This window comes from Ischnura elegans, chromosome 7 (assembly GCF_921293095.1).
Source record: "Ischnura elegans chromosome 7, ioIscEleg1.1, whole genome shotgun sequence".
NCBI classification, from domain to species: domain Eukaryota; kingdom Metazoa; phylum Arthropoda; class Insecta; order Odonata; family Coenagrionidae; genus Ischnura; species Ischnura elegans.
Window position 1 is genome coordinate 83262466 of NC_060252.1, and position 22315 is coordinate 83284780.

At 39.6% G+C, this 22315-nt stretch overlaps 1 protein-coding gene across 3 annotated transcripts in view; it reads right to left on the reverse strand.

Moving 5' to 3' along the window:
- Positions 1-152: 152 nt before the first annotated feature.
- LOC124161858 (ubiquitin-like protein 3) overlaps positions 153-22315 on the reverse strand; it is a 596237-nt gene continuing 574074 nt past the window's right edge. For all 3 annotated transcript variants that reach the window (XM_046538080.1, XM_046538083.1, XM_046538081.1), the window contains 2 exons: positions 4756-4920; positions 153-2782 (listed from right to left, as the gene is read on the reverse strand). In XM_046538080.1, the coding sequence (XP_046394036.1) occupies positions 2718-2782; positions 4756-4920 (230 nt within the window). In that variant the 3' untranslated portion in view covers positions 153-2717. The remainder of the gene's footprint in view (positions 2783-4755; positions 4921-22315) is intronic.

Here is a 22315-nt window from a genome sequence, read left to right on the forward strand (position 1 = left end):
GTGATTCCCAGGTGATTCAAATTCTAAATCCTCTGCATTTTGAGTACACCCATCCAACACATACGACCAACCCCAATGCCTTAAACTTGGAAAATGAAATAACCCAACTAAACTATTCATAAAACTGATCTGATCAATAAAGTGTAGGCATGTGCATTTTCAATCTCAACTTTATTACCTAATACTACTCCATCTCTGCAGAGTAAAATCCCCTTGTAGAGGAATTACATATGGAACAAAAATACATTACCATATTTACAATCAAAATAAAACAAAACAGATGACAAAATGCTTACATTCACTTAGCTATGATTCTCAAACCACTTGGTTGCTGAGTAGCAAATGCTGACCAAGGCCAAACCCCAATGTTGAATGTGCCAATATCCTGCACTTTGTACGTTGTCACGAGAGCATCTCTCCATCAAGGAGAACTTGCTATATCAGATATACAGAGAGTTTTTATACCTGGGGAAATGTTCTGTGCTTGAAAAGGGTGGAATAATTTATCACATGCGGTACCAAAATTTTAGATACCAAAGCCATAATTAAAAGTGTTACATAGTCATTGGTATATATATATTCATATATGTAATGACACTTTCAGGCTAGAAACAGAAGTATGAAGAATTATGCAAACAAATGATAAAATTCAAATAATAAATCCCTGATATTAAGAGCAAGAGGATGTAATCTTGGAGATGAAAAGCACATTTCAACCAATAATATATATATTTTATATGTTGTATATTTATAATATATGAACTGCTTTCATAACCAACTTTCCATTTAATAATTCTGCCTATTGATGTTCTATGAACATATTAACACTTGATTGATTAATTTTTTCCACAAATTAAGTAGGCCACCCTCATTTTTTATAATACATCATGCCATCTTTATATGTAAAAGTAGCCCATATAAATATCTTTTTTTAAATATCATTCCATTGATTTACATACAAAAATTATGCCTGAAATTTCCACCAATCAGGATGAAAATATAAATAAATTTGCGGGAACTTTGATCTCCAAGGAAGGGTCGGGAATAAAGAGGAAAAAACTGATCTGTGGGCCTACTTTGATATCTCTCTTCTTAGTGCATAAGTGTAATTAGTGAAGACTTAAATAAACGGTTAAGTCCCCCTAACACATTGCAACAACGAACAAGATGCACAAGAGTTACGCTTAAGTAGCCCAAATTTTTTCAATTTTGGAAGCTACAATAGCAAAATTGTGCCTTACTTTATATTAAGAAATAAGGGAGATTAAAAACATTATTTTTTTACAGTGGTATCAAGCCCAAATTCAAATTTTCATTCATCCACAGTTTCTTTTTAGTAAATAATTACACAAAATCTAATTAGCACTAGTACATTACCTTATGGTCACCCAAATCGTGAAAAGAGAACTTTTTGCTCAGAAAAAGCACCTACAATACCAATGCGATTGGAAACATTTATAACACGTTGAAAGAATGGTTTTTTTTACCCATCTTACCATCAATGCTTTCCTCCCAAATTTACAAATAGATTCCCTAATGTAATGGGCCGTTTACCAGTCTCAAAATTCTGATAAGTCCTGACAAAAATCCTGAAACAAATTAAAGAATCACAAAGAGTACTATCATTTCTTTTTCAAAAAGGATCATCTTCCTCCTATTCACGCATCTGTCAACTGCTGTTTCTTTTGATACCTGAAAAATTTCCCATGCACTGAAAACGTCAGTCAAGGTATAAATGATATCTCCTTCTCCTCTGTTTTTTGGAGTATGGATCGAGGCATATGTGAAAAATATAGGGAAATTTCCATCAAAGCAAGAAAATTGCCGGAGTTTTCCCCCCGTTCCCAAAATATGTCAAAACACATCATCCGTCGTATGTAAGGAGACAGCACACACATGGGCACAGTAACATAAAACTAGCAATAACTGACACAAACAACAGAAAAACAATATTTTTTCCACACAAAGTGAGGACACTAGGATCCCATTTATTTCCCTATCACACTAAAACGGTCCCCAAAAAATTCAGCACATTCCGACATGAGAGAGAGAGATAAGAGGCAGAAAGAGAGAGATTGACAATTCCTCTGCATGCAACGCACACTGAATCTTGCTACATTCACACACAAACACATCACGTTGTTGGTGGGTCTGAAACTTTTTTTTTTAAACCTCTTTTCCATCTATTTCATTCCTCCTTTCTATATTTTTTTCTTCAGAGCACGCGGCACACTGACCCCACATGCAATGGCCATCATAGATTCCCATCTTCCTTTTCGAAACACTATGGTCAACCTTTGTCCACCCCCTTTCCCCTCTGTTGAACGATCCCAACCTGAACATCTCTCCTATCCTTTTTTTTATAATCTCACGCTAACCCAAATATCACAACGGTATGAAAAAATTCCTCCCACCATCCTTTTCGTTCCCACCCAATGCGGCGGCGAGTCCGTCCATTTCTCGCGGACCATTGCCGCAATGGCAATGATAAAACTGCACCACAATGACACCTGAGCCAGGTTATCTCGTGAGCTTTCTTCATCTTTCTGGCACCACATTATCCCGACCCACAGTCCCACAGCCACACAGATCGTTCTTCTTCTTCCAGAGACGTGAGGGGGAGGCTTGTTGCAGGGCGTGGGGGGTCGTCGTGTGATGGCACTGGGAATATGGACATGCTGGCTGGGGGCTGGGCAATCCCTCAGGATACATCGCCATTACAATATGCAGCACGAGGTGGAACAGCAACTACTTCCTCCACCCTTGCTCTTCTGTCTCTGGTCTGCAAGAGAAAGAGGAGAAATTAGGGATGGCTTCAATCGGTATCAGTATAATACTAATTAAATACACATAATAATAAATGTATAGCCTTGTATCAAGTTATGATGAGGTACATGTGATATGACATCATGCTGTAAACATAATATAGTATAATATTGTACGAGCAACATATAATATACAGGGTAGAGAAATATTATTATTATTATCAAAGTATTCAACCTATTAAGGTAAGTTTCCATGGAGTACTTAAGAAGAATTCTGGGAGCCTCCCCTTCCTTCAAGCACTTCCCTCTTCAATTCACTATAAGCCCTACTCCCTTTCCTTCCATCTAGATATCCTTTTCTCTTCCTTCGTCTCCCTTGTTTACCTAACATTCTACCCTCTAACACTGTTTTCAACATCCCTTCCCCGCTTAGTACTCGCTCCATCCATACCTTCTGTCTCCTCCGGAGAAAAATTGGGTCCCAAAATTTTACCCCTGGATAGCTGATGCCAGTATGAGCCAAAATTACTCGTGATTTTAGGTCAAAAACGCACTATTTTTAAACTATAGAAACTTGGAGCCAATCATTCTGATTTTGCCACAATTTTGTCCTGTTGTCGGATGCTCAGGACAAATCATGACTTTGAATGCTTTGCCTACTGGAGATCGCAACGCAATTGACAACATGGTAAATACGCAGACAATTGGAGTGCTTGGCTCAAAGTTTTTGTAGTTTAAAAATAGTATGTTTTTGACCTAAATATCATTAGTAATATAGGTGGTAACAGGCATCAGCTACCTAGGGTTAAAATTTCTTGACACAATTTTTCTCCACCCTGCGTTATATATAAAACAATTACCATTATTTCATTGTAATTTTGTGTTCTTTAAACTTGTAATTGTTCTTAAAATGTTTGTATTGCCTTTGAAAGAGCTGTTGCTTTCATAAAATAAGAACATCCATTTGGTTTTCTAATCGTATGCACAAGATATAAGGTCGATTATACCTTGTAACTCTATCAAATGCTCATATGAGGTTGATTGTGTAGCCTTTGAGTATATTTTAAATCTTTTGTTAGTAATAGTACTTCAAATACAAAACATACATTTTTAACCTCATCTACATCATTGGGTATCATCAGCCAAGCAAGGGCCAGGCCAAGAACAAATGTTGACAACCTAAGACTGCCACAGTCCTCAGTAAACTTTACGCAGCAGAGGACAGTAAAAGCCACATATGTTTTCCCAGCTCAGAGGTGTGATGATGGACTAATGATTTAAAAGTTACAAAAATTGAAAGGAGAAACAATAAATTTTAGCTAAAACAGTAACAAAATCCGTTTCATCCAAAATACCTATTTGTTGGAGAGAAACTGAAAAAAAATATGCAAGGTTCTATTCCATCAATGCCAAACCAGTATCAGTCTTCTCACCAAATAAAATTAAAATCAATTATTGCTAACCAGTTTCGGAAACTAAACACCTAATTATTCGATTTTTCCACATGCTTTTAACAACGAGAAACCGAAAATGTAAAAAATTTGTTGGAAGGGAATAAGGCACCCTGTAAAGGTTAAATTCCACACCAGAGAATGTACACAGTTGACAGATTGAGAGACCAAAGTGATCTCACAATAAGATATTTAGTAGATTTGATTAAATAAGGAGAGGGAAAAAGGGAAAACCAATGGGAAAAATTGAGGATAAACTTTCTATAAAAATCAAATACGTGAATAATTATCATAGAATTAATACAGCCAATTCGGCATATCGGTTTACAGGGCAATTAAAAATATAAAAGAAATTCTTATTTGATACAGAAACTGCTGATCTAATATTACCCAATTCAAATTTTTTAGGCACCAATGCTATTAATAATTGAAATAGCTAAGTAGCACTTGGTGTTACTACCTTCATAATGTTCACCAGAGTATTTAAAAATGTAAATGTGAGGACGTAGACATCAGAATACATTTCAATCTTCTGTTACCTTGTGAATTGGGTTCTGGAAGATTCTCTCTAGGGACCAGGTGCATGACTGTGGTCTTCCCAGGAGGAAGACCTAGAGCACCAAGTGTAACATTGCTGTGCAGAAAGCGCCCCTGGTATATCAAACGTAGTATTTCCGCCTTTGCAACCGCCTCCTCCATCCAGTCTAGAACAAAGAAAAAAATAATTTAAGTACAGCCATGCTCCATAGTTTCATGCCCAATTGCATGTTTTTTTTTTAAAACAACCAAATAAGAAATTTTCAGAATATCTCATCAAAAGATTGGAAGAAATTAGTGAAATGTGGAATTCACATGGACCATTAAAGATGATTTAAATTTCCACTTTCCCAAAACATTTCATATACACCATATAATGACCACAAGTATGTGATTTGTCTTGTCTTATATGCATTAAGGAACACAGAGCTTGGTGTAATTTATCATGAGGCTCTAAATATCACCGAAGTAGACACTTTTTATTGCTTCTTGATACTTTTTCACTTCTCATATTCAAATCAGTCTCGCCAAAATAACTTTGGAGGAGGAGAGAATCTGCTACAGTCATCAGCCTGATCTTAAAGATTGACAGAGAGGGGAATAAGGCAAGACATGCTGTCCAATACGTAGAAGACTGTGCTTGAAGGCTTGGCTAAAGGGCAGGGCCATTCAAAGTCATTTGGGAGCCTGAAGCAAGGTTCTCTCAGGGGCTATTTCCTTCACCCTCCTGCTTAAGAGAACGCTGAGAAAGACATGCGAGGCTACCTAAGGCAAGGGGGTCAGGGGCAAACTTTCCCAGCCTTATCCTCCAGATAATTCTGCCCCTGGAAATCAATAGAGAACACTCTTTGATAAACTGCCTCGTGGAATTAGAACCTGAATCCCTCGAGTCTAAAGTCATCTTGCTAATCCAGCTTCTACGCGTCATAAGGAATTTATTCTCGGTCGTTGATTTTGATGTTTTATTTTACGCTTTATGCTAGCATTTTCCCTCACAACGCACCATTGCCCACGAGCACAATGCGAAAGCCCTCGTATACATACATCTGTCTGACGCGATACGTGACGTAAGCTGTATTCACGCGGCGAAAAAACCACAGCGCGTAATGCGCACACAGCAGGAAAAATTCTCCGAAAGCGGATGAGCGAACGAGAGAATGGCAAAAGGGAGAGGAATTAGTTAACGAGCATCGTCCAGGTAAAATAGGGCGGGAGGGAGGAGCAAGCGAGAGCTGCGTCCCATTTGGCTGTGAGCAGTCACACACAAATATTAATTGCGCGGGAGGGATAAAAAGCGCGGGATAAGAAGAATGGCATGACGCGTCCACCTCCGAGGAAATATAAACAGAGCGAACAAGGTGGCTGCGCAGTAGCCTAAAGCTTGTAAAAAACTTTGAAAATCCAGACTACAATATTACTATGGACATTGGAAAAAAATTAGTAAACTAATTGCTTAAAAATGGATTTTATTCCTAACACCTCCCCTCCTCCGAGATTAAATTGAGTGGAAATATATATCGAAACAAAGAAAAAGTAAACAAAGATATCTGTGTGCGTCTGCCCACGGAAAGGCCGTGGGGATAGGGGTGATGGATCAGTTGATCAAGGATTTCTCATCAATCTTGCTTGCATTCAAAGGATCCGACAATCGCACGAGTTCATTTACCCTCCGCGGCGTCCACGTGAGCGTCATACAGCGAAGAGGGGAGTGTGCTTCGTGAGACGCCCTTGCCGAACAGAGCCGACGTAGCCGGGCTAACAATGACTCACTCCTTTCACTCTAGAAAATCTTTTCGAATAAAAGACTCATTAGCTCATATGAAATAACTTATCGACGATAGCTATCCAATAAACTCGCATCACGAATAATTACATATCGTGAAACTGAAAAGCACGGTTATATTTGAGGAATACAATGGCTTGATAGCTGTCACCTTCCAATTACAATGAGTAAGCATACTGTAGAGTCCACGTAACGATGGGTATCCGGAAAGAATTTCACCTTAACATGAATTTAAAGTGGGGTTATAACGTGTTAAACAACTACGTGTTGAAAGCATAGTGTTGACAATCCATCCGAATACAGACTACGATATAAAAATCGTTATCTCAAACGCTGTTGGTATTATTTACGATACATTTCCCATGCGCTTACAAATCGCGGAAGTTTGACCAATAGCGCAAATAAATAATATGACACCTCTTACACAGAGAGGTCACTATTTATACACGCGTGCAATACTTCGACGATTTTGTAATTGAAATGAAATGTTTCATACGCATATATTTGAGCTTCGCCGGATAATGGGGCGTCAAATTTTAATTAGCTACCGTAATTCCCAGCAAATTAGCAACACCGTCGCAGCCTTTACGCGGCACAAATCCCGTCACCAGCTGAGATTAACAAACTAAAAACCAAGATAATTCCTGAAAAGGAAAGGAGCAATGCAGTTGGCAATTAGAGAATGCATAAGGACAATAACCACAGAGGCTACTGCAAAAAATACTCTCCAAACATTTTCGCAAATCCAGCTAAGTTACCCTCGAAAATATCAGGTTGTCGGCTAAAGTTGTAGATTGAAATTCACACGTAATTACGGTTTTCAAGGCTAAAATTAAAATAATCCACGCTTTTAATCGAAGCTTTTACACTGATCAATTCTACGCTACGGGTAGAATTTTTTTACGAGTTAGAGAATGAAATAAAATAAATAAAATCATTGAATAATCCGGGAAAAACTAAGTGTCGGTGTCACGGAAGATTTCTATGCCAAATAAGGATGCCTTGAAACTAAAATTATTAAAATGCTTGACTTTAACAAGAAGTTCAAGAATTTTTAAAGTATTCTACTGATTAAGATGGGTTAACATGAAGAATGTTGCAAATCACTCTGGCATGTTCCCTTTCCACATTTCACCTCTCTCTCTCTCTCCACTGTACAATTATGTTCATTTACTGCCATTATATCAACGAATTTTATCATCATTCGACCATTTTCCTCCCTTCCCTAACCTCTCTGACATGGTATTAAACATCCCTCTCCGCTCCATCTGGACCTCGGTGTCTTCCGTATCACCTCATCGCTCCTGTTCGTCTCCGTCCATTTCACCTTCTCCACGTCCACTATTCGAAAGGCTCGTTTCCATTCCTCAGCGTCCACGTTTACGAACCGTAAAAAGAAACGCCTCATCCTTAGGGCCGTATTCCAGAACGTTACTCAGATCTTGATTCCGTCTCCAACCTAACTCGGTTTACACTTAAGTAATTAGAGACTGCACTTGAGTACCAAACTCAAATTGTGTAGCCAAATTTCCAGAGGTCCGCTGACATCGCCTCAAGTTTTTGAAATAAAATATCTCTCCTGAAAATACTCCCACTTTTGATATTGTACTCCAGTAATGCTTGCTCTGGATGAAAAGGAGACTTATTAGTGACAAGAGTTTACGTAAATGCATTTTTTTGAATTTAACTAAGATTAATCTACGCCAAGCGAGTTGAGTTCAGTTTCAAAAATACTCTAATTCAAAAAATACTAAAAAAAAAACAAAATTCAAACTCAACGCGAATTATAGATCCGAACCACTTAGATGAAGGACTCAAGATTAAGTCAGATTCTAGAACACGGCTCTTAAGGCCGTTTTACAGGGGACACGTACTAACACAATCTGAGGTGTGCACGAAGGCGCAGTCAAAATTGCGTCGTGTAAAACGGTGAACTGCAAGAACACATGCGAGAAGGCGTACACGTGAGATGGCAAAATAGCCCCTGTTCTAATTTCATTCATACATTCGAGCAATTCCACGCCATTTTAGAAATTAATGCGGTTCTAACCTGCGCAATTCCGTGCCCCGTGTAAAACGGCCTTTAGACTCTTCATTTGTATTTTCTTTAAACTCTAACATAACGATCCCCTTCACAGCTATTTCTTATTCATGAACGCCTCCTTTGCTTGAGCTATTCTTTTCCTGATATGCTGTGCCCTTTTTCCATGATCACGAAAAAAATACAACCCCTTCTTTTTCCAACGTTAGCGGGTTGTTTCCGAAAGAATTCTTCCAAACAGCTGCTCACTTCACCCACGCCGAATCCTTTTCAAAACGTTCGCACATCCCACATGTTTGCCTTCAGCGACTAAAATAGGTGGGGAAAAGAGGAGGCGACGAGCCTCGCAATGAAAAATGAAAAAAAAAGCTGCCATGAGTGCCAGCCACCACCATTTTTGACGGCTGCTCCGTCATCGCCCCAGTGATGCGTCACGCGTCTCCGTGATCCGTCACCGATGCGACGAGGGTGCCAGACGCCAGGGCAGACGCGCCGGCTCCACATCACTGTAGGGGGGGGGGAGGAAAAAGGGGTGGACACCAGAGTACTGCATTGGGCGAAACCAGCCGATCGAATGGCAGAGAGGAAGTCCCTCGGGGTACATACAAACAAGGGCGATTTTCTGCGAATGGGACTGTGCAGGGGAAATCCGAGATCACGTGATGGGCGTAAATGACAACGACGAGAGCGTTTTTTTCACGTTGCTTACTTCGATTGGAAATATATTTTACATTAAATTTAATGTTGAATAGTGTCTTGGGGTGCAGGACTTAAAGAATTAAATGCAATTTTTTTGCCAACGTTTGGGAATATTATTAAACCTTCATCATCATGGGATATGAATGCATATAATTACATTAAATTAAAATTAAATTCGTTGCAAAAAGGTAAGCAAAATTTTTGGTCTCTTCTTCGCAATTAATTTACAATTGGATTCTTTCTTTTAACGTTATTATTGTGAAAAAACAATGTAATAATCTTTCATGCCTTTATGCACCAACTTAATATAATCATATTCATTCATAGGCCTGACGAAGGTATAAAAATACACCCATACGTTGGAATAAAATTGCATATTCTTCTTAAAGACCAACATTTCAAGACACTAATCAATGTTAAAAATTTAGGACCAGAGAAAGAAAAAAAAAACTAAATTACATTTAACATTCCCCAAGAATGTTCAGTATCAGGGCTTTGATCAAACCTATTTACATTATTCCGTTATTTTTCTATTCTATCTATCTAATCTGTATACATACAGTATTCCATTTGATTTTCTCATTTCCTTTAATAACACTGTATTTTGAGTTTCAATATTGCCCTCCGCTATTGGTTATTTCGCAGCCATATTAAAGGCTCTGGAATATCTCAACTCAGAAGTAAATTCTAGTCAGCTCATACTCTAGGCAGAGAGCTCAGATTAAATATTATGTATCGAGCAACCAAGTCCGCCGCAGTGCAAACTCTAGAGCGCCGTCTCCATCTGTCTGCACCAGTAATTCGAGATCAAGAGACCATGACATCAAACTTTGCAGTCTCACTTGTATGTTCACAATTAAGATTATCAGACTCAACAAACTTTAATTCCATTAATAAAACACGAGTTTACAAACTAAGTTATCCAAAATATTCCGTCAAATATTTCAATAGGAATTGGTATAAAAAACATTCGGACTTGCAGCAAGGATAGATCAGTTAAGTGGTTGGGACAGGTCAGATATCAATAAAAAGAAACGCTTGTAAATACCCGTGTCCTCGTCCCTAGTATTCTCACTAAATAATTTCACAAAATACAATTGAAGTTCACAATCCTTAAGGGTTAAAGAAAATATGGTTATGGGTATGGAGATAAAAGGAATACGGGACGAACTTAGTGTTATTTTGTGCGTAAGAATGTGGTATACATTATTTTCGACTTTTACTAGGATACTTCTCTCTATTCACTACAGTTTGGGTTTTAAATTGAGTTTTGGTCACTGTTTACGCTGGAAATAATGAAGGCACAAAAATGGTTCGCATCGCCGCCGATATTCACAGATTCTGTTCGATTTCGTTCAGTCCGAGTCCCATGAAAAGGACTTGGACACCTTCCTGGGGTCTAGCAAAGAAAAGAAACAACAGCCAAACTAAACAGCTGGACTAGCGTCTTTCGGAGGCGAGACTTAGTATGACTGAGTACCTTACATGATATGAGGCACGATGTGGGGGAAGTTTTTAATTATCATATATATTATAACAGAAAGGCCTTATTCAGTCATTCCGTATATGTTCCATTAATACTGCACCCACGGTGATAAATGAGGTATTATTTTCAACGTTGAATCACCGGATTCTGACAAAAAATACTATATAAATCTCAAATGTCACTATTTACCCATTAATTTGATTTAAAAGTTTCGATTTATCCATGTCGATCACTCGCTCGAGGTATATATTGACCCCCACACTTTTTTATATTCTTAACTAAAAAAAATTAATAACCCGTTACGTCCTTAATTAAACCAAAGAAATGTAACATAAGTAGTCCATAATATCAAAAATAAAATCTAAGTAAATGCGCGAAATTTTCGCACGGGTTACTCAAATGAGACGGTGCAATGCCTTCGTTAAATGAGGCAATGCAATAATTCCAGAGGATTTATTCGAACATGACGCGTTTCGTTGTTACAACAACGAAATTGAAAATGTTGTTGTATCAACGAAACGCTTAAAGGATCCTGCGGAAATATTACAATGTCTCATTTGACGAATAACTGAGTGCGTCCAATGCAGTACAATCTTGTGGACACGGCAAGGGGACATGGGTGGATGCTGGGATTTGCCGAGGATCGATCACGTGCCCTTCTCCCAGGCACCAACGAGCCGGGGCCGGCGTGGGTGGAGAAGTACTCAACGAGCAAGATCAACGGCTATGCTGCTACGACGAGGGTTCATCGAGCGAAAAAATGAAGCAAGCACTAGGGGCAAGTATGCACATGATGGTCTGGATAAGAAAACTATCACAGAACAAGTGGAATAGATAAACGGCCAAGGAGGGTCTCGGATTAGATATATTAGGTGATGATAGATGAAAAAACAAAGGTTTAAAGGGGACGCATAACTACTTCGAAACTTGCCCTACAATCTTGAAATTATCAGAGCATACAAAGTAAACTCTTGTTAATATTTACCTCTTTCTCTAATATAAAAACTTTACCCTTCAGAAAACACGAAGATAAAATTCAATACTTACCGCAAAGGAAAATATTGACAAGATCACACAAAATGTAGGTACTCTGAACTTTTCAAAATGATAAGTTAACATTTTGCATTATTTCGCCGCGAAAAAAGACAACTGAGCAGGTGAAATTCCTTCTCTGACGAGTGAAAAGACAGGCAGAAATAAATACTGAGAAGAGAGCCAATCTAAAGATGAGAGGACTCCAAACGGCAATTTATCGCAATAATCAGTGGTCCACCTAACAAATAATAATGATCAGTTCCTGCCTTAAAATGGAGGGTGATTCAATATGTAATTTTCAAGGGAATGTGAACACTGAAACTCATTGTACATGATATAAGGCACGATTTGGTGGAAGTTATTAATGTTAGTTACATGAGACATACCAATATTTATGCATGATTTATTCGAACACGACGCATTTCGTTGTTACAACATCGTGAGCACTTGAGAATATTGTTGTAACAACGAAACATGTCGTGATCATACAAATTCTGTGGAAATATTGATGTCTCATTTACCTATTAACTGAGATTCATACTTGGAAGTCACATGCTCTTGCCTACGTGACCTTATCTCCATAAATAGCACTCGGCACAACACGAGACGTTTCAGACTCCATGGGCTGGAATCAGCATAGTTAAAGAGTAATCACAAAATACCAGTATCCCTAACATCAACTACAATTAGGGTTCACGTACAACTCGCATCATTCGACATGTTTGACCTATTGTTGACGCCATAAATCAATACTCTTACACAAATTAATGTTGGTAAGTTTTACTAGCTCTCGTACGAAAGAATTATTTCCAAAATGTTTTTTTTTTAATTCTTACCCACCTTTACCTCGCAAAACGGTAGAATAGCGAAGATTTGGAGGAATAAAATGTGGTGTAGAGATAAAAGACAATATTATTTCTAATCCTTTTATACAGACATTTTTTTCTCCCCGTGAGTAGAAATATTTTTTTGCTAATTTAATTAAAATGTGATTTTATGATAACTTATACCAAATCGTTAGACCATCTCCCATGCAGTAAATTCTGTGGTGGCCTATGTTCGTCATTAGGGACAGATATATTAATAAGGGAATAAGAATCCTTCAAAGGTGATGTCAATTTTAATGGATATTGTGACTGAAAGAGCTTAAGTATTCCACCGATTATGGTAGATAACTTTCCTCTTCTATTCCTTCTCTCTCGTATACCCAACATTCTGCTCTTTATCAATGTTTTCAACATTCCCTCCCCGTTTAGTAATCGCTCAATCCATGCCTTCAAACACAATAAAAGTCTTAAAAATATGAACAGGGGCTTAAGTCCCGCACAGAGGGAACAGAGTAAATAGGCATATTGAATCCTGCAACAAAGCTCATTCAATTAACTACGCAGCCTCAGGAGCTGTTTCTATCCGTGCTTACTTGGAAGCTCCTCGCGGGAGAACTGGAGGTTTGCCAAAGCAAAACCGTGAGCGAGAGATTAATACTCGTGAATCACCCCCGGATGCAAAACGGTAACTACATTTCGTCAGCGAATCGAGTATAAAATTCAACTCTCCACGAGACGACGTTGGCATCTTTCCCACCCACCCCCGAAGCGCCCACTACGGGGCCAGAAAATCCAATTTCTGACTTCGGAGCAACTTAAGTCCTATGACGTCTTAACCCCCAGCAACGCCATCCATCACGCCGGTAACTCCGCAGGGGTGACAATTGGCCACCTAACCTTTTAAAGGGCTTTAGCCATGGCACGTTCACTCCACCGAGTCCCGCTGCCGCCGAAGTTGGGTTCTACAGTTCCGCGATTGTGTCACTTTCTCTCTAGTACCAAACTTGAACGTCCAATGGAAAAGCATCACTCCATTACTTGACCATGAGTGTTGGTGTAGCGAGGAATTTTGTTCGGGGGGGGGGGGGGGGGGGGGGGGGGGAGGGGAATTTTTGAAAAACAGGGTATTATGTAGAGGGTTTTAAACGAATTTTAACACTATTCATAATAAAAAAACTTCATTTTTCAGAGAAATCTTTGGTAAATTCATGATTTTTCAATATTCGGTTTTCTTTTGCGATGCAAAGTAAGTTTGCTTTTATATTTCGGAGGGAGGGGCCCGGACTCCTCCCCCTAGCTATGCCACTGACCAAGAGAGTTCCACAATCCGTGATGAATCATAAACTACTCGTTCAAACGTTCGCTTGTACAGTTATCGGTCAATTACTTAGCCCACGAACATGACATCACTCCTACAAAGTTTCCTCAAAGAGTAGCACCAATATCTTCGGTCATTCGCGAGCTTACTCCATGGATCAAGCGTCAATATCTGAGTGTATTTGATGCACATACTTATAATCTAAAATGCTTTTTATCCTTTAACATGCAATACCGAGTATTGTACACTGTACATCTTAGGTAACTATCAACGGGAGACGAGTGCTTGTTAGCCTGGAAAATTCAAGCCAAGAGAGTTTATTTACTGAATGAACTGGTATTCGGAGGTTCATTTATAAATTTCACCCAGATTCAAAAAGAAAACATTATATTAGGGTCGTTTACTCACAATCAGACCCGAAATTATGTTAAAATAAATCAGTAGATCGAAGGGAAAGATAAGTTACGACGCAAATAAACTCTTCCTCGTACAGCCATTACTTCACAAGTTTGATAAATAAAAACGCGACAGATGCAGCCCACTATTCATGAGTTGATGGCGTCACAATCTATAAACTTGTTCACGGAATACCACTCACTCAAGGAATAATTCGCTCAAAAGAGAGCAAACAAAAACGAACAATGCGAGGAGGAGAGGAGTAGGTGAAAAGCGGTAAACCGATTGGCAGGAGCGTGTGACGTCTTCAAATTATTTGCGAAAGGGTTAAGGCTATCGATTTTATGCAAGAAAAAAGCTCGAGAAGTATGCGATGTATCAGAAATCGTAAATTCTACAGGTTTCTTTATTTTTCAAATTCTATCCAAGTCGACAGAAAATATAAATTGGTGAAAAATTCATAGTTGCAAATTAACTATTTAGCAGTAATCACAGGCATCAATTCTTATTATTCAAGAAATTATATAGAGTGATTTCAAGGGTCTTCCCAGTTCAATTTCCTCTCGGTGACACCCCTGCACCTAACATTGACATATCAGCACCCCAGTCCCCTGTGATGTGGGCCAACACAGCGCGCGTTTTTCCGGCGACGGTGCGGCTCGCGATCAAAGGACTGGGGTGCGGTGGACGCCAAAACGCTCCCCATGTAGGACGAAAAAAAGGAATTTTGTCGAAAAAAATGAGCTCGTAAAAACCATCGGAGCGCTCAACAGATACGGAGCCGAAATTTCACCAGTTATGCATGCAGTCACAGCGACAATGAAATAAAGATGGCACACGAGGAAAAAAGGCCTTTTTCCCCTCATCAATGCAGGAAAAAAAAACATTTCAAGAATTCCCTCCGGCTAAGAGAAAATACATCATATTTGAGTTCAACCAGCAAATAAAAACCAAGAGAGTCATAAAGCCTGGCTTCCCCTTGATCCAGCCTCCAAAGGTAGACTTACATAAATATAATACAAAGAGCATTTTACTAGAGAGACAGAGAGTTTGATTGGCCATTTGCATCGCTTTAAGATATGTTATGAGTAAAAATTCCACTTAAAACTCATTACCATAAATTTGTCAGCGTATCATTATATTATAACATTATCTCTTAAAAAAAAAAACTAATAGGCTTTGAGAATGAATACCAACACTGGAATTCCGACTTCCTTTAAAACCTACCAAACTCATTGGAATGCTACTAATTAAAAAAAGCACCCAAAAGGAAAATCGTTACTAATAATATTAAGAAAGAATATATTTTTAATATAATGCGGTATATAATACATTACGGGAAAGATATTTTTTTCCGATACTTTTATTAAGTTGATAAATCATTAGAATCTGAAAGTTGAGGTATCAATTATTTTATAGCTATTAACAGTTAGTTCAACATAGCAAAAGAGTTAACATGCTGTTCGCTTTTCACATAAATGTAAAAACTTTATCGTCAAATAAGAGAGCAAATAAGGATTTTCAATGCCGCTTAAAAATATGAAGTAACACTAATGGCTACTACAGCAGATGAAATTTTACTACACCATAAGCAACATTCACTTCCACGTATAATCTCCAATAATAGGGTAGTTTCCCTCATCAAAGAAAACGAAAGGCATTGATTGCGATTCGTTACCCACCATTAGTGTATTCATAATACACAAATTATTTGGTTTTTGAAATACCGGTTTAGACGAATGGCAAGGGTCAAATTTTATCCTCATTTGAAAAAGGCCAGATTGGCGCCCATGCGATTCCACTCCACGTGACGTCACAGGGACCTAGTTTCTACACGAGGGGATAGGAGTTATACATCGTCTGAGGTTACCAATGCATGCATGAGGCACAGAGCTCAGGGAAACATGTCTTAATAATCACCTACTAAAACTGGCTAAGGTCGGAAAGTTTTCTTCGTTTGATAAGGTATTAATAATCCTTTTTTAAGCCAAGCGCTACCATTCAGCAAGGTACTCAGCTACCCGCTGGCAGCCTGCGACGTATCAGCGCTAAGCCTCGCCTCAAGGTCACCTCACCGGGCGGGAGGGGGAACCAGAAATGCGACGTACGGAGATATTTCCCGGCATTCATACTTGAGCGTCGCGTTTTCGCGCGCTTGAAAATTTTCACTTTTCATTTCATCGCGAAAAATAGATATTGTCATTTAAAAATCTAAAAGCGCGAAATACGTACTCCAGGAGTAATAATCTTTCGATTAAGGCAATAAAAAAATAATAGGAAACCACCCTATTGGTACGCATATTCAAGCAACAATATGAAGGGGACAACATTAACTCGGGGTTAGAGTATTTTCCAAAGATTAATAACATTATCAGGGTAGTTTTACGAACATTTACCAAAAAGGTATGGGGTTTTCTAAGGAATGAATTTCCTAAGTTTCTTATATTAATGTATGTGAAAGTGTTTATATCAAAATTTAAAGCTGAATTAAATCCATTATAACTCCCAAGTTTGAAATATATTTATATTTTCAACGATATACACGACTTTCCTATTTTCTTCGGTTCCCTGCATCGCTTCTGTCTAAGATCCTAGCTACTCTAAGGTTTCTACATGGGCCGAATTAACATTTAAACATTCATTGACAATTAAACATACCCTGAACGCATGCATTCCGCAGCAACTTCCCTCTCATCCAACCCCATCTCTCAGCCTCCCTTTCTCCCGAACACGTTTAACTGTGCTTTATCTATGATCCTATCCAGCCAGTGGAACCATTCCTGGACAGCGACGGGTGGACGCAGGATACACTTTGAATGGGTTGCGCCCCAGATCCGCAATAAACTACGCATTGACCCCGGCTTCACACACAGGGCATTGAGAGCGTCGCTAATCACAACGGAACGGCCAAGCAGAGGCCCCGCAGATAAACCACGCGGCACGTATGACCCCGCGGCAACGTATAAATCGCCCTAGAGGCGGATGAATGACATGGGAAGTGACTGGATTGCGATAAAGCACCCGAAGAAGACATGGTCTTCCTCGACCAGCCATGAGATCACACTTCACACCAACTTATTAATGAAAGTGAAACTTCATCGGTGGAATTACTTTCCACGCTCCTCTAAGCGTTCCACTATATGAGGGAGTAAATTATTCACAATGATATCGAGCTGACTACTTAATTTCGATTTCGCAAACTCTACAACAAGTGTTTCGACTGGCTTGCAGTCATAATCAGGTACTCTATGATAGTCAAATCCGGTACTCAGTGTGTGATGCCTGCAAGCCAGTCGAAACAGGTGTAGTAGAGTTGGTGAAATTAAAATTGAGTAGAATGTACGGCGTATTTGGGTATCTTTTAAAATATTGTTCTACTACTCACTCCGGAAAAGATTGACTACAAGATGGAGGTCGACCCGGAGTCCAAAACGTTCAAAATCTGGGCATCCCACTTCGTCTGGTTCAGTGCTGGCGAGGGTGGCAAGGCAAACAGTTTCCTTTTTCATTTTTTTTGTCGCGAAAATCATTCTGCATACGTAACGAACATATTCACGATATACCAGTATCAAGCGAGACAGTGAAGTGATTTGTCTACGATTTTTTTTCTACGAGATGCTATTGCAGACATCTGTGTACTACTGTGGTCGCCATAATTTCCGAAGTTGACTGCTAAGTGCTTACTCGCGTAAAATGAGTCCATTTGTAATATTTGGATTTGGTTATTTTCAAAGAGACAATTTTTTAATAAAATCAGTTTATCACATAGATATCCCGGTGCACCGGGTATAAGTCCGTTACTAAACTCCTAGACAACTAGTCCGCTCTCTCTCACGTCTGGGAACATGTTAATGCATCACTATGAAACCTGATAAAAATCTTACATCTTGCCACCATGCGTTCTATTGCTGAAAATGGCATATAAATACAGTGGCATAGCTTGAAAAGCAAGGCGGCTGGATCGGGAGAAGGGAAAAAGGGCGATTTATGCCGGAGATGGCGGTTTATGGCACGAAAAAGGAGAGAAAGGGTGCTTCGAATGGGGAATTTGGCGGTGGGGGTGGGAACTGTGAATGGAACAGCTCGCGAGGCGGGAAAACGTGAGGAGAGGGGGGGAGGGAATCGAGCAGTAGCGGGAACGCGAAGGAGCCAGCGAGGATTGACTTCAGTCGGTGGAAGAGATAAAACATATAATGCATAAATCAGAGCTTTCCATTTTCATTCCCACCATAAAAGAAGCTTTATCCCCTTACTCATCCCTCTCTTCTCCGGCTACTCCCAGCATTCCCCGCACACGGTCCGGGGCTCGCGAAACGCGGGCGGTTCGGAATGGAAAAAAATAATAATAACACCGAAACAAAAGCGCCATCCGGCTTGAATGCGGAGAGAGAGGGGGAGAGTGGGGATTGCAGAATGAGGCCCGACGATTCTCCGTGAATTGATTCAATCGTTAACGGAGGGCGGTGGCTCATTCTCTCTTTTTTTCCCTCTCTTTTTGATTGCCGCCGACCGCGCGGGGCGGGAAAAGGAGGAGCGACTACTGGCGTGTTTTGGCACGCAAATAATTTCGGGGTGGGAGCGATTTAACGCGCCCCCTTCCATTCGTTAGCGATGTGCGGGGGAGGATTGCGGGGCCGTAAAATAGAGGCAGCCAACGTATACATCACCCGCCCTTCCGTGAAAATCCGGCTGACGTTTTTCATTCTTGACATCTGGCTCCGGGACCATTTTTCTAGGCCGCAAATAGGATTTCCGGCGTTCGAATAGGATTCATAATTCGATGAGCGCGGGGTATGCAAATGAAATCCTCGCGCCGTTTCAACCTATTCAATACGCGACATGAAAAAATAAACTAGGGCGAATACTTTGGCGATTTCCGCAGCAAATCGTGCCTCTTGCAGGATAGTCAAACACTCATCAATACGAGACTCGATGAATTGAAAACGGGAGTTGCGAACGATATTTAATTCTCAAAACCTCAACTACTTCATAACCAGAGAACTGCATTTCTATGTATCAAATATTAAGCAATCGAAGCACAAAGTGTATTCATTATGGTTGCCATAGCTAGATTAGAAAGGTCGAGGATTCAACTAACAGCCATATCTGAAATTCCAGTGAAACTACACGTGCACAAAATTCAACAATATTAAAGTTAGACTAGCTGGCAAAGTTAATCGACGATGTACTTGTAACAAATAATTTCCAAATGTTTTTACTTCTTCGTCTTACATTGATTCATCCAAAATATATCAATATCAATATAAAATAAATCAATGAAGCAAATTTACTCTTGTACACAAACGATAACAGAGACTTGAAGTTTAGTTCAAATCAAAAATCTTTAATAAACTTTCCCAACTACCGTAAATCTGAAGACCAACACAATGGAAATTTGGTCGCCAATATATCATTAAAAGCAGATATTTCCTGACGTCAAATGCCGTAAGGACTACATCAATAGATTACCAATTTATCACATGCTTCGTCATATATTGTCGGTCAAGGGAGTATATCATACGTGAGGTAAGGACAAGTATTTCAAAGGGTAAGACCGGAAAAAGAAAAGAACTTCCATCCCAAAAGGACTTTGCTCACTCCTCGAAGTAAGAACTGAAAACAGTCGTTGAGAGTACTTTTACAATCAATTAAGCTTTACAATTTAAAAAAAGACAAAATAAAGCTAATTCGGTTAGAAAAGTTAATAAAAAGAAGAAGTTTCCGAAAAGAAAGTTATGAAGAAATATTTTAATGGCAATATTACATTCTGCAATCCATTCTATCGAAAGATATTTCTCAAAGGCTTTTTTCCGAATCACACCCAGGCTACGGTCCATTTTAGGGATCTGCATCTTCGAAAAAAAATGGCGGCGGATGATGGGAAATCGGCGAGTACTTCCGTGCACCCTAAGAATTCGTCTTATTTGAAAACTCTCCAACAACCGTTGGTCGGCGGGAGCGTCCTCACATAAAACTATCCGGGGGAAAGAAAGAACAGGACGCGTTAAGACGCTCGAAAACTTCCCAGGGAACGGTAAGGAAATCCGAAATGGAAAGTGTCATAAGACATAACGACCACATCAGCGGGTTTCTAGCAGGGCGGGATCGTGAGAAACCAACACATCGGCGCCGAACAACGACCGAGAAGCAAAGAACACACACACCTTTGAATTTTCTTTTCCATTCCATGGCCTCGAGCAGGGGAGAAAGAAGGAGATGGCTCGGGACTGAAGGAGACGGGTTAAAACTCCAGGGATTCCGGGGCCTCAACGAGCTGAGTAAGCTTCTTCTATCGTCGAGAGGAAGGAATAAAGGAGATAGATACAGAGAATTGGGAGATATTGGAAGTATTGGGTAGAACTTTTTTACATTTGGTAGAAAATCGCGATACGACGATGCATCGAGGACCCTAATCTTTGCACATATCGAACAGTACCACGGGTATCGAAAACTAAAAACACCTGCTATATCTTCATTTTAATTTGCCGTTTCCAAATTTAAAATATTACTCTCACAGTTAAAATTATAGGATCTGTTTATTGCAGCCTACTATTTCTCCTCATTCCACGCGCACTCATCTAATTCCAGTGAGACTTCCCCCTCACTTTACCCTCCTCAGTAACAGGACATATGCCGTTATGTATGGTCTGAATTTCATGTTTTCTGGTTAATTAGATATTATCAAACAACATTAATGATTTATGAGCTTCTATATGATGGTGTCATCTGTCAGGAAGCAATAAACAAGCTGCAATAACGACATTTCACTCAGCTAAGCAGTAAAAAATTCAAACATCGATTTATATTGCATACAATACGCCAGGGCCGAGGAGGTTATACCTACTCACGCATCGGTCGATGGCACAAATACATAGAAAGGGAGATTTTTATCATTTCTCTGATGTCTTTATTTTTATAGACCCGATTAGAAGCGATATTTGGGATATACATCCCATTGGATGAGTTTTTGTGCACCAATAACAATTTTTACTACTCTAGGCGGTGCCATGCCTTCAAACAATATGGGACACATCGATGACCCTCGATATTCCACGTTAGGCTAGTGAGCCGACCCCGGAACTGAATGTTGCAGAAGACTGAAGCGGAGGCGAGAGCGGGCTATTTCTAGGGATCTCAAAAGGCGCTACGTGCGAGAAAACGAGCGAGTCGAAATTTTCGGAGGAAAAAGAAGCGTGTGGGCAGAAATGGAAAGAGAAGGCGTCGAATAAAAGATAACGGGGGTCCCATTAGGGCTCGGCGCGAGAGAAAATCTATTTAAGGTGTTCGGACCAGATAAGACAGGAGGCAATATTGGGAGGAGAGACTTTTTTTTGAAGTGTTAGGGGATGAAGAAAAGAAGAGGATTGAAGGAGAAGGGAAACTTCTGACGAGTAGCGACAGTTCCAAAGATAAGCTCAGTTAGCAAGAGAAAGGTGAATCACGGTTCGCTACTTCGGAATCGAATTTTTTATAATCAAGTAGGTACTTAATGTTGTACTTAGCCGACGACGCAACATTGATTGCTCCGAGTATTTGATGCATTCATTCGTTTGCTTTGGATTCGAAGAAAATCGGCAAAATACTTTACCGTCCTCGGCGGCGGCGGGGCTAATGTAAGTTCTTGCTTGCCAAACCGATGGTCGCGGGTTCGAGTCCCGCCTGGACCGTGTGCGCTAACAAAAGGCTAATGTGTTGTCCAATTATATTAAAATGATCGTAGTTAGGGCGAATTATAAACATTACTGACATTATTATTATTGAAATTCTGAATGATGAATACAGAGAATTATAAATGTACATAAAAATCTTAAAGCTAAAAACTTTTGACGACATTGACACGCAGCGGGCTTGTCTTCAGAGTATCATGCCTTTAGCACGCTTCTTGCGTCAAAAAATTTTCACATTAGCATTGCAGCTAATGTGAAAATTTTTAAGTATAAGTATTAACTCTCACCATAAAAAAATAATTGCCGCAAT